Below are 14,926 nucleotides of genomic sequence, written 5' to 3' on the forward strand. Positions count from 1 at the left end.
CCTCTCAATTTCTTCTTCTCAATTGAAGAAAGTGATTTAAAAAAAAAGATTTGCACCTTTTGATGTCTCTGAAACGGCAATGCGTCTTGCAATTACAATCATCGTAGTCAGTTGTGACTGATGCAATGTCAGAGGGTTTTTGTTGTTGTTAGAATAGAAATATTCAGAAATACTTATGCTTTCCTGACTGCTGCCTGCCAAAACTTATATCATTACTAGTAAATGGCACATCAAATTTAAATTTAAAAATATATAATTAGGCTGGCAGAAATCTAAATTTATATATTATCAGTTAAGCAGCATGACATAATAAATTCCCACTCTGAAATTCAGTTCTAAATGGCTAGGTCCTTGTAGGTTTCTTGGTGGTTCGGTAGAGTGTAAACAGATTTATATCCTTGGGCTAAGGAACTAAGAATACTTCTGTCTGGCCTTTGTTAAATACAAGATTCATAGGTTGATTGTAACCATATGGGTCACAAAGGGACAGCAGTCCTTTGCTTTCTCTGTCACTTTATTTAACCCATTCCAGAATTGCTTTGATTTTTTACATGAATTTTAAAGAGCAGAGTGTCTATTTTTTAAGAGATTGCAAAACTACACACTTTTCCAATTTTTCCATGTGGTACTCTTGGTTTGAATTTGAATTATAACTTCAAAATCTTGCTAATTTTCCAAAGTGCCTCTAGTTTTAGAAGCTGCACATTCACCCTACTGCAGGTCCATGATGACTCGTCAGACGTGTAGGTCTCACCTTGAAGTACGTCATCCCTCTTTCTCTGTCACCGTTTGTTCTCTCTTCTTTCCTCCCCCCCAATACCATTCTGCTTTGTAAGCTTCTCCTGTGTTCAGCCATGAATCTGACATCTGTCCTGTTGCCTCAGTGTAGAATGAATGGACACCCTCAGGAATAATTGCATTTTAAGTCTTAGATTTAACTGTAGGATGCAAAAAGCTATTTATAATATTTTTGAATAAGAATAGGGGGATAGCTGTATTGTGGCAAGTGGGAGGGAGGGGAAATGATCCTGATCGCTTCTGAAATCCCAACCTTCTGTGACCTTCAGCAGCCCAAGGAGCCTTGACCCATGAGGACACGCAAGACAGGGATGAAACACAACACAACCAAAGGATCCAAGGGCAGCATGCACGCTCACTTTAAACATACGGAGCATTTCCTTTTTCTTTCCCGGAATAAAATCAGAGGACCAGACGGGACTGACAGAAAATGCTCTGTCCCTGTAGGAAAAGCAAAATACTGAATGTGAGTAGAATCGCCTAAAACTGAGTAAAACAACACAGAAACATAAGTCTCCATGTTAATTTCATTGATTTGTAACACTATTTTCTGTAATAACCGATAGTGAGCACAGTAATGCACCAGCAGAAACTGGCCAGCAGCATATTATCAGAAAACCCCAGTTAGCTCTGGGCTGTCCCTGCCTCAGAGAGTCCACATGGATCTGGAATCGGAACACCTGTCTGACTCCACAGCCTCGGCCCCTAGAATAAGGCCCAGGTGCCCTCAAATTGGCCTATCTGATATATTTTGTAAACGTCACTCAGGTATACTTGCCATGTAATAAATTGCACATATTTAATGCAGGCAGTCTGCTAAGTTTTGATTTATGTATACACTTGTGAAACCATAACCACAGTAGAGATAATGAGTGTGGCAGTCATCCCCCCAAATTCCCTGGGCCTGCTTTGTCACCCCTCCCTCCCCAACCTTCTCCTCCCCGCTCCCCAAGAGCAACCAATGATCTGCGTCCTGTCACTCTAGATTAGTTTTCATTTTCTAGCATTTATATAAATGGAAACATACAATATGTATTCTTTTCGTCTGGCTTCTTTTTCTCGGCATAATTATTTTGAGATTCACTCGTGTTGTCACATGGATGAATACTTCACTTCTTTTTATTGATGAGTAATATTCCATTGTATGGGTATGCCACAGTGTATCCATTCACCCATTAATGGATATTTGGGTTGTTTCAAGTTTGGGGCTATTTTAAATAAGGCTGCTATGAATATTCATGTATGTCTTTTATGGACATATGATTTCTCTTGGGGGAGTACCTAGGAGTAGAATGACTTAGATCATATAGTAGGTGTGTGTTTAAATTTTTAAGAAACTGCAAAATTTACAAACTCTTTTCCGAAGTGGATATGATTTACAAAGCAGTGTATGAGAGCTCTCCACATCCTCCCAACTCTTGAAGTGGTCAGTCTTTTTAGTTTTAGCCTTTCTTACAGATGTGTGGTGGTATCTCAGGGTGGTTTTATTTGAATTTCCCTAATAATTAATAATGTTGAGCATCTGTTCATGTGCTTATTTGTCATATGTGTATTTTCGTTGTTGAAGTATCTTTTCAAAACCTTTACCCTTTATTAAAAAATTGAGCTGTTCCTTTTCCTTTTTAAAGAGTTTACTTGTTTTCCTTTTCCTCTCCAAAACTCCCCCGTACATAGTTGTATGTTCTTAGTTGTGGTTCCTTCCAGTTGTGGCATGTGGGACGCTGCCTCAGTGTAGCTTGATGAGCAGTGCCATGTCCATGCCCAGGATTAGAATGGCGAAGCCCATGGCTGCAGCAGCAGCATGCAACAACTTAATCACTTGGCCATGGGGCCAGCCCCTGTTTATTATCTTATTATTGAGTTTTAAGAATTCTTTATACATTCTGAATATAAATCCTTTGTCAGATATTTTATTTGCCCTCACTCTGCAGCTTCAGTTATTTCTTTTTTTTTGAGAAAGATTGGCTCTGAGCTAATATCCGTGCCCATCTTCCTCTACTTTATATGTGAGAAGCCTGCCACAGCATGGCCCACTGAGGGGTGTGTTGGTTCACACCCAGGATCTGAACTGGTGAACCCAGGGTGGAGCACGTGAGCTTAATGACTACACCATCAGACTGGCCTCTAATGACTTCTTTTAACAGTGTATTTCAAGGAGGAGAAGATTTAAATTTTTATAAAGTCCAATTTATCAAGTTTTTTCTTCTATGTGCTGTGCTTTGGTGTTGTATCTAAGAAATCTTTGCCTTATCCAAGAACAGAAAGGTTTTCTCTTCTGCTTACTTCTAGGTGCTTTATAGTTTTAGACTTTACCTTTAGTTCTATGATCGATTTTGAGTTAATTTTTGTATGTGGTAAAAAGCATAGACGGAAGTTGAGTTTTTGGCGTATGGATAGCTCCCTTTCAAAGCTTACCTCATGTCGATCGACTGACTCACTACAACGTTGGGTTTTGAGTCTTTTTCTTCATCCATGTCATACAGGAAGAGTTTGAAGTCACAAGCTATAGCCAGTGCTCTCTGCCATCCTTTTTCCACTCCTGTTTTTTTTGGGATCTTTAGTTTTGATTTTTTTTTTAAAAGCAAATAAAAACAATCCAAGCTGAGATATCAAATACTACCCAATTATTACATATAAAGTTAAAATTGTTATAAATCTGTCATTTTTCTTGGTAAAGATATGAAATTGAACTATATAACATAATTGAAATTTTAAAAACAAGGCAATTCCTTTGAGGATGGAATGATTTTTGTGTTGTGAAAATAAGGTTGATATCATTTCAATGACCACTAGCAATTTATTTAAATAACAGTCACAACTTTGTCTCTAGGTAACATTAAATTCAAATTTGTAACACCATGCCTCAAATTCAACTCAGATTTTAAATATTTCTCGAGAAGATTATTTCACTTTTAGTCTCATAATTTATTATTGCTGCCTGGAAGTCAAAGTTACATCATTAGTAGGGATTTCAGTATTTGTTCATCACAAGATAAGGTTTAAGTAGAAAACTTTGGGGCCTTTAAAAATATCCTATTGGGGACAGCTAAATTTTGTTCCGAAACCATCTTCTTAGGATGGAACAAAAATTTTCAATTGCATCTAATTTATATTGTATAATATACTAAAATATTATATACATTTTTGACAAACATTGTGCTCACAGAATGAGAGGTGATGAATAAACTTCTTACAAGTTTATCTAAATCCAAAATATTGACACTTACCCAGACGTGGCCTTCATAGGCTGTTCCCATGCCTTTCTGTAAGTCTAGACAGAGGGCGCCTTTCTTCTGCTGAAAAGGCACTGGACAAGCTCTTGGAGCTTTTTCTACACAGGTTGTGTGACATGAGAACCCACAGGCTTTTTGAAGGAAATAAAGAGATGATGATTGTGGTGAACACAACGGTTTTACTTCCTTGCCCTCCATTACAATTCTGTCTACTGCCGTAGAGGTTGAAATGCTAAAAACTACATTTCCCAGACTCCCTTGCAACTAAGTTTTAGACCTGATTTAAGTTCCACAAATAAGATGACTTTCTGTGAGACTGAGCTGAGCCAACGTGAGAGAGATGCAGGATACAGAGCATCCGTTTTACTGGCGTGAATCCTGAGAGAAGGCGTGTGAGCTCGCAGCTGCAGTGGTGGCTTCTGAATTTTGTAGGAGCTTTACTAATTCTGCACATGATGTCCTGGTTCTGCAGACTCTGCAGCAGGGTCTTTCCTGATCCCAGCAGAAGTAGCAGGTTCTGGGGGCTGCAGCAATGGTGGCAGCTTCTTGATTTGTCATCTTCTTATGACACTGATGACAGCTGTCCCAGACTCAGCAGTGGCCAAGTGATGCTGGGGGCAGGAGATGTTCCTGGGACCTCAGCTCAGAGCCTGCCTCTGCAACCCTAGAAGGATTTTATAAGCACCTAATTCCCCATTTTAAATCTCATTTTGTTTAATGCACCAGGACGTATTTATGGGTAAGGTGGCTCTTCCTGTCACAGTGCTAAGGGCAGGAAAGTTGTCCTGCTCAGTAGTATGTCCCCAAGTGAGCACTCGACAGGACTTGCTAAGGAAACCAAGTACAGAGTCTGTTCCCTAGGATGAGGAAGGAGATGTCTGTGTAGCACAGTGATCCTCGGTTTGATATTTCCAAAAATATATTGCTATCTTTACACAATATTTATCATAAATTAAGTGAGTAAAATAAAATGATTATAATTCAAGGATAGCATTCCATTTTCCTGTCATATAGCTAGAGAATTTGGTCTTCGTGCTACTAAGAACAAAATATATTTAAATACATTTTCTTAATAAATGTGGCCCTGCCTGCAGGCTGCAGAGCATGGCTCCTGGGGTTCAATGTTCACATGGGCAACGAGCACACGAGGTTGTTTGCAGTTGCACAGCACCAAGTGCCCCCCAAATTTTCCCCATGATCATTGGGTCCAACCTCTGATATAAAACAGATTCAGAGAGATTTTTAGTAAAGTGAATAGTTTACTGGCGTGCTTCTACAATTCAAAGAGAACAAAATTTCTGCTTAATAACTTAGTGCAATGGACTGAACGTGTGTCCTGCCCAGATTCATATGTTGGAACTCTAACCCCCTGTGTGATGGTGTCAGGAGGTGGGGCCTTTGGGAGGTGATTAGGTTGTAGTGGTGGAGCCCTCATGAATGGGATTAGTGCTTCAAGTATAAAGGCTACGGCTCTGTCTCCTCTTAACCCTTCTTTGGGGCTTACCGTCGCAGACGCAGCCTTGTCTTATCAAACCCACCATCAGAGACGTGCACTGGTGACACTTTGTGGGGGCAGTAAAGGACATGAGGAAAAACTGGTGAGTCTTATTCTACAAAACAAAGTGACCAAATCCGCATCAAAGATTAAATAACTTTGAAAAGGTAATTCCTTCCACCCACCCTGCCCAAAATATCGTTTTACATTCAAAGAAAAGTAGCTCCCTTCTTGATCACCAACATTTAACATTCTTGCACCTTAATTACTGCATAATTGGAAAATATTGAGAAAAAAATCCCTAAAATTACCAAGAAGAGGAAGAAGAGGAGGAGGAGGAGAAAGAAAGAATTATTTAAGTGGTAATCTAATGTTCATTAATACTATTTGGAACAAAATAAATAAAGCCTGGCTTTTCTTTGTGCATGTATATCCTGAACCTTTGAAAAAATGCGTTCTAGACTGACATATTCTTCAAGTGATTTCTCAACAATGGATGGAGTAAGAATTGCCTATGTATACATATTTTTATTGGAGAGAGATAACAAAAAATAATATGGTTTTTATACCTTCTCTGAAAGAAAGAATAACAATTCAATTTCAAAATTTTATTTCTATAGCAAATTATGTGTTTTCTACTATCAATAAAAAGAATCTACTTCAGGAATTGATAAACTCCTACAAAGCAGGTCGTATTACACCTCCGAGGCAGATGGCTTCCTGAAATTTCTAACTGAAACTACGATAGCTATAATTGTAGATGTCTTCGCAGAATTATCAACAAGTTAGCAATCTACTATGGATTTTCTGTTTCTGGATCATGCCTCTCTGCCCAGAAGTGATTGTTGTCACAAATTGGCAACATTTAAATTATAACAAAATCTGGTTTCTGCAAACACTAGCTGGCAAATTTTGTCACCTTCTTTGTGTTTCTGTTCCCTCATCTGTAAAGTGGACAGACTTGCAATCCCTGCCAGGGCACTGTGTGTGTACAGGAGCTACCCACCCCTGTTTAGATTTTCAATTTGCTCCCCTGATTTCAGCACTGTGCATCACCCCTGCCTCCTAAGGGACCTGGCGTCTCTAATGACTGAGTCCTTCTAGGCTTCTGAGATATTGATTGTCTCATGGCTTTTTGGCATGCCCCTCCCTAAGCAGATTTCTCAGCTCGCTAAGCCCTCGCTCAGGCTTTCATCTTCCAGAATTATGTTGGCTTATTTGCTTATTCTTTCTTCTCTCTTTAGTGGGCTTAGTGGGTTTCAGTAGAAAGCAGAAATGTATGCGTTTTTGAATCTACTATGCTTCAGCAGAAGTCCCCAGGACAAAAGGAAGGAAGGAAGGAAGGAAGCAAAAAGGAAGGAAAGGGAAAATAAAGAAAGAAAGAAAGGAAGGCAGGCAAGAAGGAAGGAGGGAGGTAGGGCAGGGTTAGAGAGAAACCAATTTATTCTCACTTTTTTAGGAACCTGCCAAGTCTATAACTAAGTCAAGTACCTTAGTTGGAAATGGGATTCTACTATGATATTCCTTTCTCTTTATTGTTGGTGTGTGAACTGGGAGATGAGCAGAATCTATAACCTGAATCAAGGAGAAAGAAATAAATCAAGGTAAGTTACACATATCCCCCAAATTACAAGAATTTAAAAATTCCTCAAGCAAGGCAAAAGAAGTATACTTGTTAATAGACAAAAACACAGTAAAACGAAAATTCTCATGGAGTTGAAAATATCTTTCAAATTATTTGAATATATGCTTGCAGTTTCTACAAACAAAATTTAGGTATGTTTCATACAATTGATATCAATTTGGCTATTTTAAAATGTGTGTCATAGAACGTAGACTACATTAAAAGGAGAATATTAATCATAAATATATTTGAAAGAGACTTAATAAGTAGATATATGATCAGAATCTTCAAACGATTCTTTGAGCTACTGGTTTTATAAGTGTAGAAGAGATTTTATGATGGTAAATATGTAGAAATACATTAAAATCAATTACAGAGGGTTCAGCAAGATTTTGTGAAATTATTAGTAATAATCTAAAAATATACTTAGGCGAGGCTGGCCCCAGAGCCGAGTCCTTAAATTTGCGTAGTCTGCTTCAGCGGCCCAGGGTTTCACCAGTTTGGATCCTGGGCACAGACCTAGCATTGCTCATCAAGCCATGCTGAGGTGGCAGCCCACATAGCAGAACTATAAGGACCTACAGCTGGAATATACAACTATGTACTGGGGGGCTTTGGGGAGAAGAAGAAAAAAAAAAGATTGCCAACAGATGTAAGCTCAGGGCCAATCTTAAAAAAATGCTCAGGTAACTTAGATTACCTTTATGAAATTAGACTTCAACAATCATATAAAATTTAGCTGTCTATATCATATAAAACTTTTCTTTCCTGGGAACTAGCAGAAAATACTTTTTGAAATGGAAAGAAGTGAATGCTAATGGATGTTACTGGGGAATAAAGTTCGTAAGCGAAGATGCTACACAGTTGAGCAGAGCATCTACGTATACAGACTTGAAGAATATCTCTCCTTTCAGGATGGTACCACAGAGAAACATACCATAAGAAATCGGTAGTAAATGCAGGAGATTCAGGACATTTGCCAAATTTACAAAGACATTAAGCAAAAGTTGACGGCATTTCACTGCACTATTTACTATGCATTCCAATAAATAAACTTTTTTATATGACTTTATATATAAAGATTCCCTCTTAGGAAGCTTAGATTACATTTATTGACGACTTAGCCCCAATTTTAGTTTTGTTTTGTTTAAAAAGAGACTATCTTTAATCTAAAGAATAAAAACCAGGGAGATCTTGTCAAGATGGTGGTGTAGGCAGACTCCTAACTCACTTTCTCCCACGAAAACAATCAGGTGACAACTACTCTTAGAAAAATAACCCTGGGGGCTGGCCTGGTGCCTCAGTGGTTAAGTATGCACATTCCACTTTGGTGGCCCAGGGTTCACTGGTTCAGATCCCGGGTGGGGACATGGCACTGCTTGGCATGCCATGCTGTGGCAGGCATCCCACACAAAAAAGAGAGGAAGATGGGCACGGATGTTAGCTCAGGGCCAGTCTTCCTCAGCAAAAAGAGGAGGATTGGCAGCAGATGTTAGAACAGGGCTGATCTTCCTCAAAAAAAAAAAAAATTACCCTGGAGAGAAAAATGAAAACTGGATAAAAAGAACCCCCACAACAAAGGACAGTACTGACTGAAGCAGAAATTTCTTCTGAAGAGAAAGAAAGCCACCTTTGTGAGTGGCAGAGCTTCACACCAACTGTGCAGGAGCCACCCTAAGGTACGCAGCCCTCCCTGGAGAAGTGGGGACTTTAGCCGGTACACATTAGCTCTATAAGCATCCTTCAGGCTCAGCGCAACAGAGATAAGTGTCCTACTTTCTGCCTTGCTGGCTACTAACCGCAATGGGGGAATACCCCCATAAAAGCTATGAGAGGAAAGCTGAAAAAGCCCAGCTCTTAAAGGGCCAATGTACAAATTCATCCATCTCACAAAGCAACATAAAATCACCAAAAAGAAAGCTGCACAGTCCTTTGGTGAAAAGAGACTCACCTGATAGGCTTTGGGTGCATCTCAGTGAGAGGTGAGACCTCTCCAGAGACTGTGACCTCGTATAGACATGCTGACACAGATCCCGGGAGATGCCATTGAAGTTCTTCCCCTGTCCTGTTAGCTCAGGGGTCTGCCACACCCACTAGAGCACAGATTTAATCCAGTTCAGCCAGGGCAGGAAGCCTACCCTAGGGACCAGCCCCACCCAAAAGCAAGCCCTCAGGCTACTTGTCAGCCTGCATAGACTGGGTGCCTTGATCCTCTACAGGCAGGGAAATGTGTCCGCCTCTGTGGGGGAGGGCCTGTGTGAAGACCAGGTGAACTGTGGGGGACATTGGTGGAGAGATGGGGACCTCTGCAGTAGGGCAAGTGAGTACACTCCAGGGGGTCAGGAAGTGTGCAGGGACCAGGCTTGTGTTGATGGTGTGTGTGGACCTGGGGGGGGGGTGGGGCTTATCAGTGGCAAAAGACCTGTGCTTCACAAACAGCCACAAAGGGGATTAGCTCTGCCTTCCAGAGCCTGAAACAATTGGGTACTCCTGTGCCTGGGGCCAGCCCCACTCAGCTGCAATCCTAAAAGAGCTGACAATAGCCTTGCAGGCCTGAGGCCTACAGCAATTGTAAGCCCCTGAGCCTAGCAACCAGCTACACTGGGTACCTATTCAATTAATAGAAAAACTGCAACATGAGTGTGATATTAGACCTTGTAGCCAACAGTGCTGAGGCTCCCCAAACTCGATTTACAAAGAGCTGGCCAGGAGGGAAAGAATAGACTCCCTGGGTACCTGCAGTAAGAGAAACCCTGCCACAGCAGAAGGACACAAGTAGCCCATACAGGGGTCACTCCTGGATTATTTGGACTGGTGACAAGAGGGAAGCACAATGCTGGGCCTCAAAAGGCATCTCTTACATAAGGCCATTTCTCCAAGATCAGAAGACATAGCTGACTCACCTAATAGATAGATATAAGCACAGAGAAAGAGGCATAATGAGGAGGGAAAGGAATACATTCCAAGCAAGGGAACAGGACAAAACCCCAGAAAACAACTAAATGAAACAGAAATAAGGAATCTACCTGACAAGGAGTTCAAACAAAAACTCATAAGGATACTCACTGATCTTGGGAGAAGGCTGAATGAACACAGTAAGAACATCAACAAAGAATTGGAAAATATAAAAAAGGACCAATCAGAAATGAAGAATACAATACTAGAAATGAAAAATTCACTAAAGGGACTCAATAACAGAGTAGATGATACAGAAGAACGGATCAGCGAGCTGGAAGAAAGACTAGAGGAAATCACCCAAGTTGAACAGAGAAAGGAAAAAAGAATTAGAAAGAATGAGAACATTCTAAGGGAACTCCGGGACAATATCAAGTACACTAACATTCATATTATATGTGTCCCAGAAGGAGAAGACAGAGACAAAGGGGCAGAGAATCTATTTGAAGAAATAATAGCTGAAAACTTTCCTAACCTAAGGAAGGAAACAGACATCCAAGTACAGGAAGTACAGAGAACACTAAACAAGATAAACCCAAAGAGTCCCACACCAAGACACATTATAATTAAAATGTCCCAAATTAAAGATAAACAGAAAATCCTAAAAGCAGCAAGAGAAAGGCAACAAGTGACATATAAAGGAAAGCCCATAAGGCTATCAGCGGACTTCTCAGCTGAAACCCTACAGGCTAGAAGAGAGTGGCATGGCATATTTAAAGGGCTGAAAAGAAAAAACCTACAGCCAAGAATACTCTATCCAGCAAGGTTATCATTCAGAATGGAAGGAGAGAGCAACAGCTTCCCAGACAAGCAAAAATTAATAGGAATTTATCACCAAGAAACCAGTTCTACAAGAAATGCTGAAGGGACTTATTTAAGTGGGAAAGAGAAGACCACAAATACGGATAAGAAAATTATCAAAAAACACCCCAGGCAATGAAATCACTGGTGAAGGCAAAAATATAGTAAAGGTAGCAGATCAACCACCTATGAAGATAATGTGAAGGTTAAAAGACAAAAGTACTGGGGCTGGCCCCGTGGCCGAGTGGTTAAGTTCGCGTGCTCCGCTGCAGGCGGCCCAGTGTTTCGTTGGTTCGGATCCTGGGCGCGGACATGGCATTTCTCGTCAAACCACGCTGAGGCGGCGTCCCACATGCCACAACTAGAAGGACCGACAATGAAGAATATACAACTATGTACCGGGGGGCTTTGGGGAGAAAAAGGAAAAAAACAAAATCTTTAAAAAAAAAAAGACAAAAGTACTAAAATTACCTATTTCAATGATAAGAGGGTAATGGATAGACACACACAAAACAAGAGATTAGATGTGATTTCAAAAACATAAAATGTGGGAGGAGGGGAGTAAAAGAGTAGAGCTTTTAGAAAGAGGTCAAGATAAAGAGAATATAGATTGTTATATATATAGAATATTATATAGGCACTGCATGGTAATCACAAACCAGAAACCTATAATAAATAAACAAATAAGTAAAAGGAAAGAAATCAAACATATTACTAAAGAAAGCCATCAAACTGTAATGGAAGAGAGCAAGAGAAGAAGAAAGGAATAGATAAGAACTCCTAGAACACCCAGGAAAAAAAGTAACAAAATGGCAATAAGTACATATTTATCAATAGCTACTTTAAATGTCAATGGACTAAGTGCTCCAATGAAAAGGCATAGGGTGGCCAATTGGATTAAAAAAACCAAGACCCATGCATATGCTGCATACAAAAGACACACTTCAGACCTAAAGACACTCACAAACTGAAAGTGAAAGAATGGAAAAAAGATACTCCATGCAAATTGCAAAGAAAAGAAAGTGGGGGTAGCAATACTTATATCAGACTCTAAAACAAAAACTGTAACAAGAGACAAAGAAGGGCACCACATGATGATTAAGGGAACAATCCAACAAGAGGATATAACACTAACAAATATCTATGCACACAACGTAGGAGCACCTAAATATATAAAACAATTATTAACAGACATAAAAAGAGAAATAGACAGTAACACAATAATAGTAGGGGAATTTAACACTCCACTTATATCAATGGATAGATCATCCAAACAGAAGATCAATAAGGAAAAATTGGCCTTAAATGACACATTAGACCAGACGGACTTAGTAGAAATATATAGAACATTCCTTCCCCAAAACCGCAGAATACACATTCTTTTAAAATGCTCATGGAACATTCTCCAGGATAGAGTACATATTAGGCCACAAAAACAAGTCTCAATAAATTTAAGAAGATCGAAATAATACCAAGCATCTTTTCTGATCACAAAGGTATGAAACTAGAAATCAACTACAGGAAGAAAATTTAAAAACCCACAAAAATGTGGAGATTAAAAAAAATGCTGCTGAACAACGATTGGGTCAATGAAGAAATCAAAGGAGAAAAATTAAACTATTGGTGGTGAGCATGATCCAGTATACACAGAAACTGATAAATAATAATGTGCACCTGAAATTACACAATGTTATAAACATTATGACCTCAATGAAATAATTGAAAAAAAAGTGAAAGAACATGAAGGGCCAATAAAGTGTTGTTCTATCTACCATTATGTAGAAGGTAGGAAATTGTATTCAATTTTAATAAGTGCACTTACAAACGTATTTTTATACCTTATTACTTATACATAATATCAGACTTGATGTTATGGTATGATTATATAAAATGTCCTGTTATATCATGACTCCATAATGTTAATTAAAACAATGTAAATAATGAGGGAACTGTCCCTGCCAGACCACACCCCCTCACAGTTTGCATCGCAGTTACCGACCATTTCATAATTCACAGAATTGTGCTTTCTACTCTTTTAAATCCTCGCTTCATAGTAGACACCATCATTAAGCCTGTTGTTCAAGTGCAGGTGGAAGTTTTGCCTTTTTAAAGTTGATTTTCATGAATAGTTTTTTCATTTGAGTTTCAAATCTTCCTGTGTTATCAGTTAAGCTTAATATTCTCTAATAGACTGTGTCTAACTAAGCAATGTGCTTGATCAGGAGAGAAATGTCCCTCTGTTTCTGAATGGGATTCATTCTCCCTTTGCCTTGTTATGAGTGGACACTTGGGGAGCAAAGCTACCCCAGGGAGGCACCTTAACTAGGTCAGCTTCGTCTCCACTGGGTGAGGACGGAGATGTGGACCTGGAACTGATGTAAAACTTGATCTTTAAATTCTGTTCAAACATGTTCTCAATCGCATCAGTCTAGAAAAACAAGATAGGGGAAAAAAAATTCAAGAGATCACTGTATAGAATTCATGGCTCTTAATCTAAGTCATGAACATTACCATATTTCTCAATAACAAGACTATAATCTTAGTATTTTTGTTAGAAGTATTCCGATATACAAGGCTGTAGCCATATGCTACAATAATGAGCCAAGCTACTCCGGCTTGCCCCACTGAGCTCTTCAGTATGTGCTCTGCTCATGGCCATCCTTTGATTCCACGTGAAAGAAATTGAGCAGGTGGATTCCATCCAGAGCAGCTAATAGAGAAATGAACTAGAAACTAGAGATAAGAATTCTGTCCCCAAGGGTACCTGATGAAGGGAGTCAGAATATGCCACCCCAAAATATGCCACTTTGACATATTGATTATTTTAGATTAAAGTTACTTAAGGAACAGCCAGTGCAAGAGGGACACTCTGACCCTCCTTTGTCTTCCTGAAAGCAGGAGATAAATCTCCCCTCTGCGGAATGTACCCTCCCTCTGCCAGGAGGAGGGAAGACATTCTTATCACCAGAGACAAGGAAGTTGGGGCCAAGAAGGCTGTATACACAAATCTTGTTAAACTAACCCATATCTTCCTAGTTACTCCTTTACCATTTATTACCCATAGCCCAAGCCTCTGTGTCTGTCAGCTCTTCACAAATGTATTGTTTCTTCTCTAAATGGTGTAAAATCTTTCTGCTCTTGTTGCTTCTTTGGGTCTTCATTCTCCCGTAAAGGCTCCCATGTATAGGTCAAAATTCAATTAAAATTTCTATGTTTTTCTCCTGTTAATATGTTTCAAGTCAGTCTAATTCTTAGGCCCAGCCAGAGACCCAAAGAGAGTAGGGGAGAATTTTTCCTCCTCTACCTTGGATTTGGCATTAAATGAAAGTGGCAGACACTAATCCACATTGCAACTTATGGAAACGCAAATGCCAACCCCTGCTTGTTTCACAGCACAGAAATACTGACACTTGGGGTCGCCAGCTTTTACGTTAAGAAATTTTTAAACTTAAGTTTAGAAGATCATATAGTGCAGAATTTCGTGATTTCCAAAGTTGTAGAGCTTCTTAAACGGACTGCAGAGGCAGCTCCAGGATTTCTATATGGGTGAGGACGGGTTAGAGGCTGAGGGGGTGCTCTATGGCAGCCCTCTTGTGGTCGTGTGTGCACAGTGTTTTGTATGGTACCGGAGAATAAGAGAGTGTGTTTGGCTATTTTCTTTACACCTAATATTTAATACACATAAGATGATGGTGACGGTGGTTGTGGTAGTGGCAGCATTGTAACTGGGAAATTTAGGGATTTAGAGGGGAGCTTGTAGAGACTGTAGAAAGTCTAACGCGGCCCCGGGACCCCTTAGTTTGGAGCCACCATTGATAAAGAGTCCTGTGGGTTTGTATGAGCACGTTCTTGGGCTAACAGAACAAACTCTCTTTAAAGAGTTAGGCCACATAATAAGGAGCTGAAATAATTGATGACATGTAAAGCAAAGAGCTCTGCTTAGTAAGTTGTTGTTTTCAGTTCCAGGCAGCATCAAACGGGTGCTTTAAATCCCCAAAACCCCTGTTGTGTTTTCCGTCG

The 14,926-nt window shown here is 39.7% G+C and overlaps 1 protein-coding gene across 7 annotated transcripts in view; it reads right to left on the reverse strand.

Annotated features, from left to right (window-relative positions):
* The window catches only part of LOC103554495 (serine/threonine-protein kinase MRCK alpha-like), a 58,656-nt gene that overhangs the window by 13,462 nt on the left and 30,268 nt on the right, over positions 1–14,926 (reverse strand). For 5 of the 7 annotated variants that reach the window (XM_008525575.2, XM_070590359.1, XM_070590358.1 and 2 more), the window contains exons 6-11: positions 13,224–13,334; positions 7,018–7,101; positions 5,536–5,641; positions 4,026–4,162; positions 3,214–3,353; positions 1,158–1,239 (exon numbers count right to left, since the gene is read on the reverse strand). In XM_008525575.2, coding sequence (XP_008523797.2) covers positions 1,158–1,239; positions 3,214–3,353; positions 4,026–4,162; positions 5,536–5,641; positions 7,018–7,101; positions 13,224–13,334 — 660 coding nt within the window. The remainder of the gene's footprint in view (positions 1–1,157; positions 1,240–3,213; positions 3,354–4,025; positions 4,163–5,535; positions 5,642–7,017; positions 7,102–13,223; positions 13,335–14,926) is intronic. The other 2 variants (XM_070590357.1, XM_070590356.1) reach the window with 1 other exon arrangement.

The sequence above is a fragment of the Equus przewalskii genome, chromosome 22, assembly GCF_037783145.1.
Source record: "Equus przewalskii isolate Varuska chromosome 22, EquPr2, whole genome shotgun sequence".
In the NCBI taxonomy this organism is placed as follows: Eukaryota; Metazoa; Chordata; class Mammalia; order Perissodactyla; family Equidae; genus Equus; species Equus przewalskii.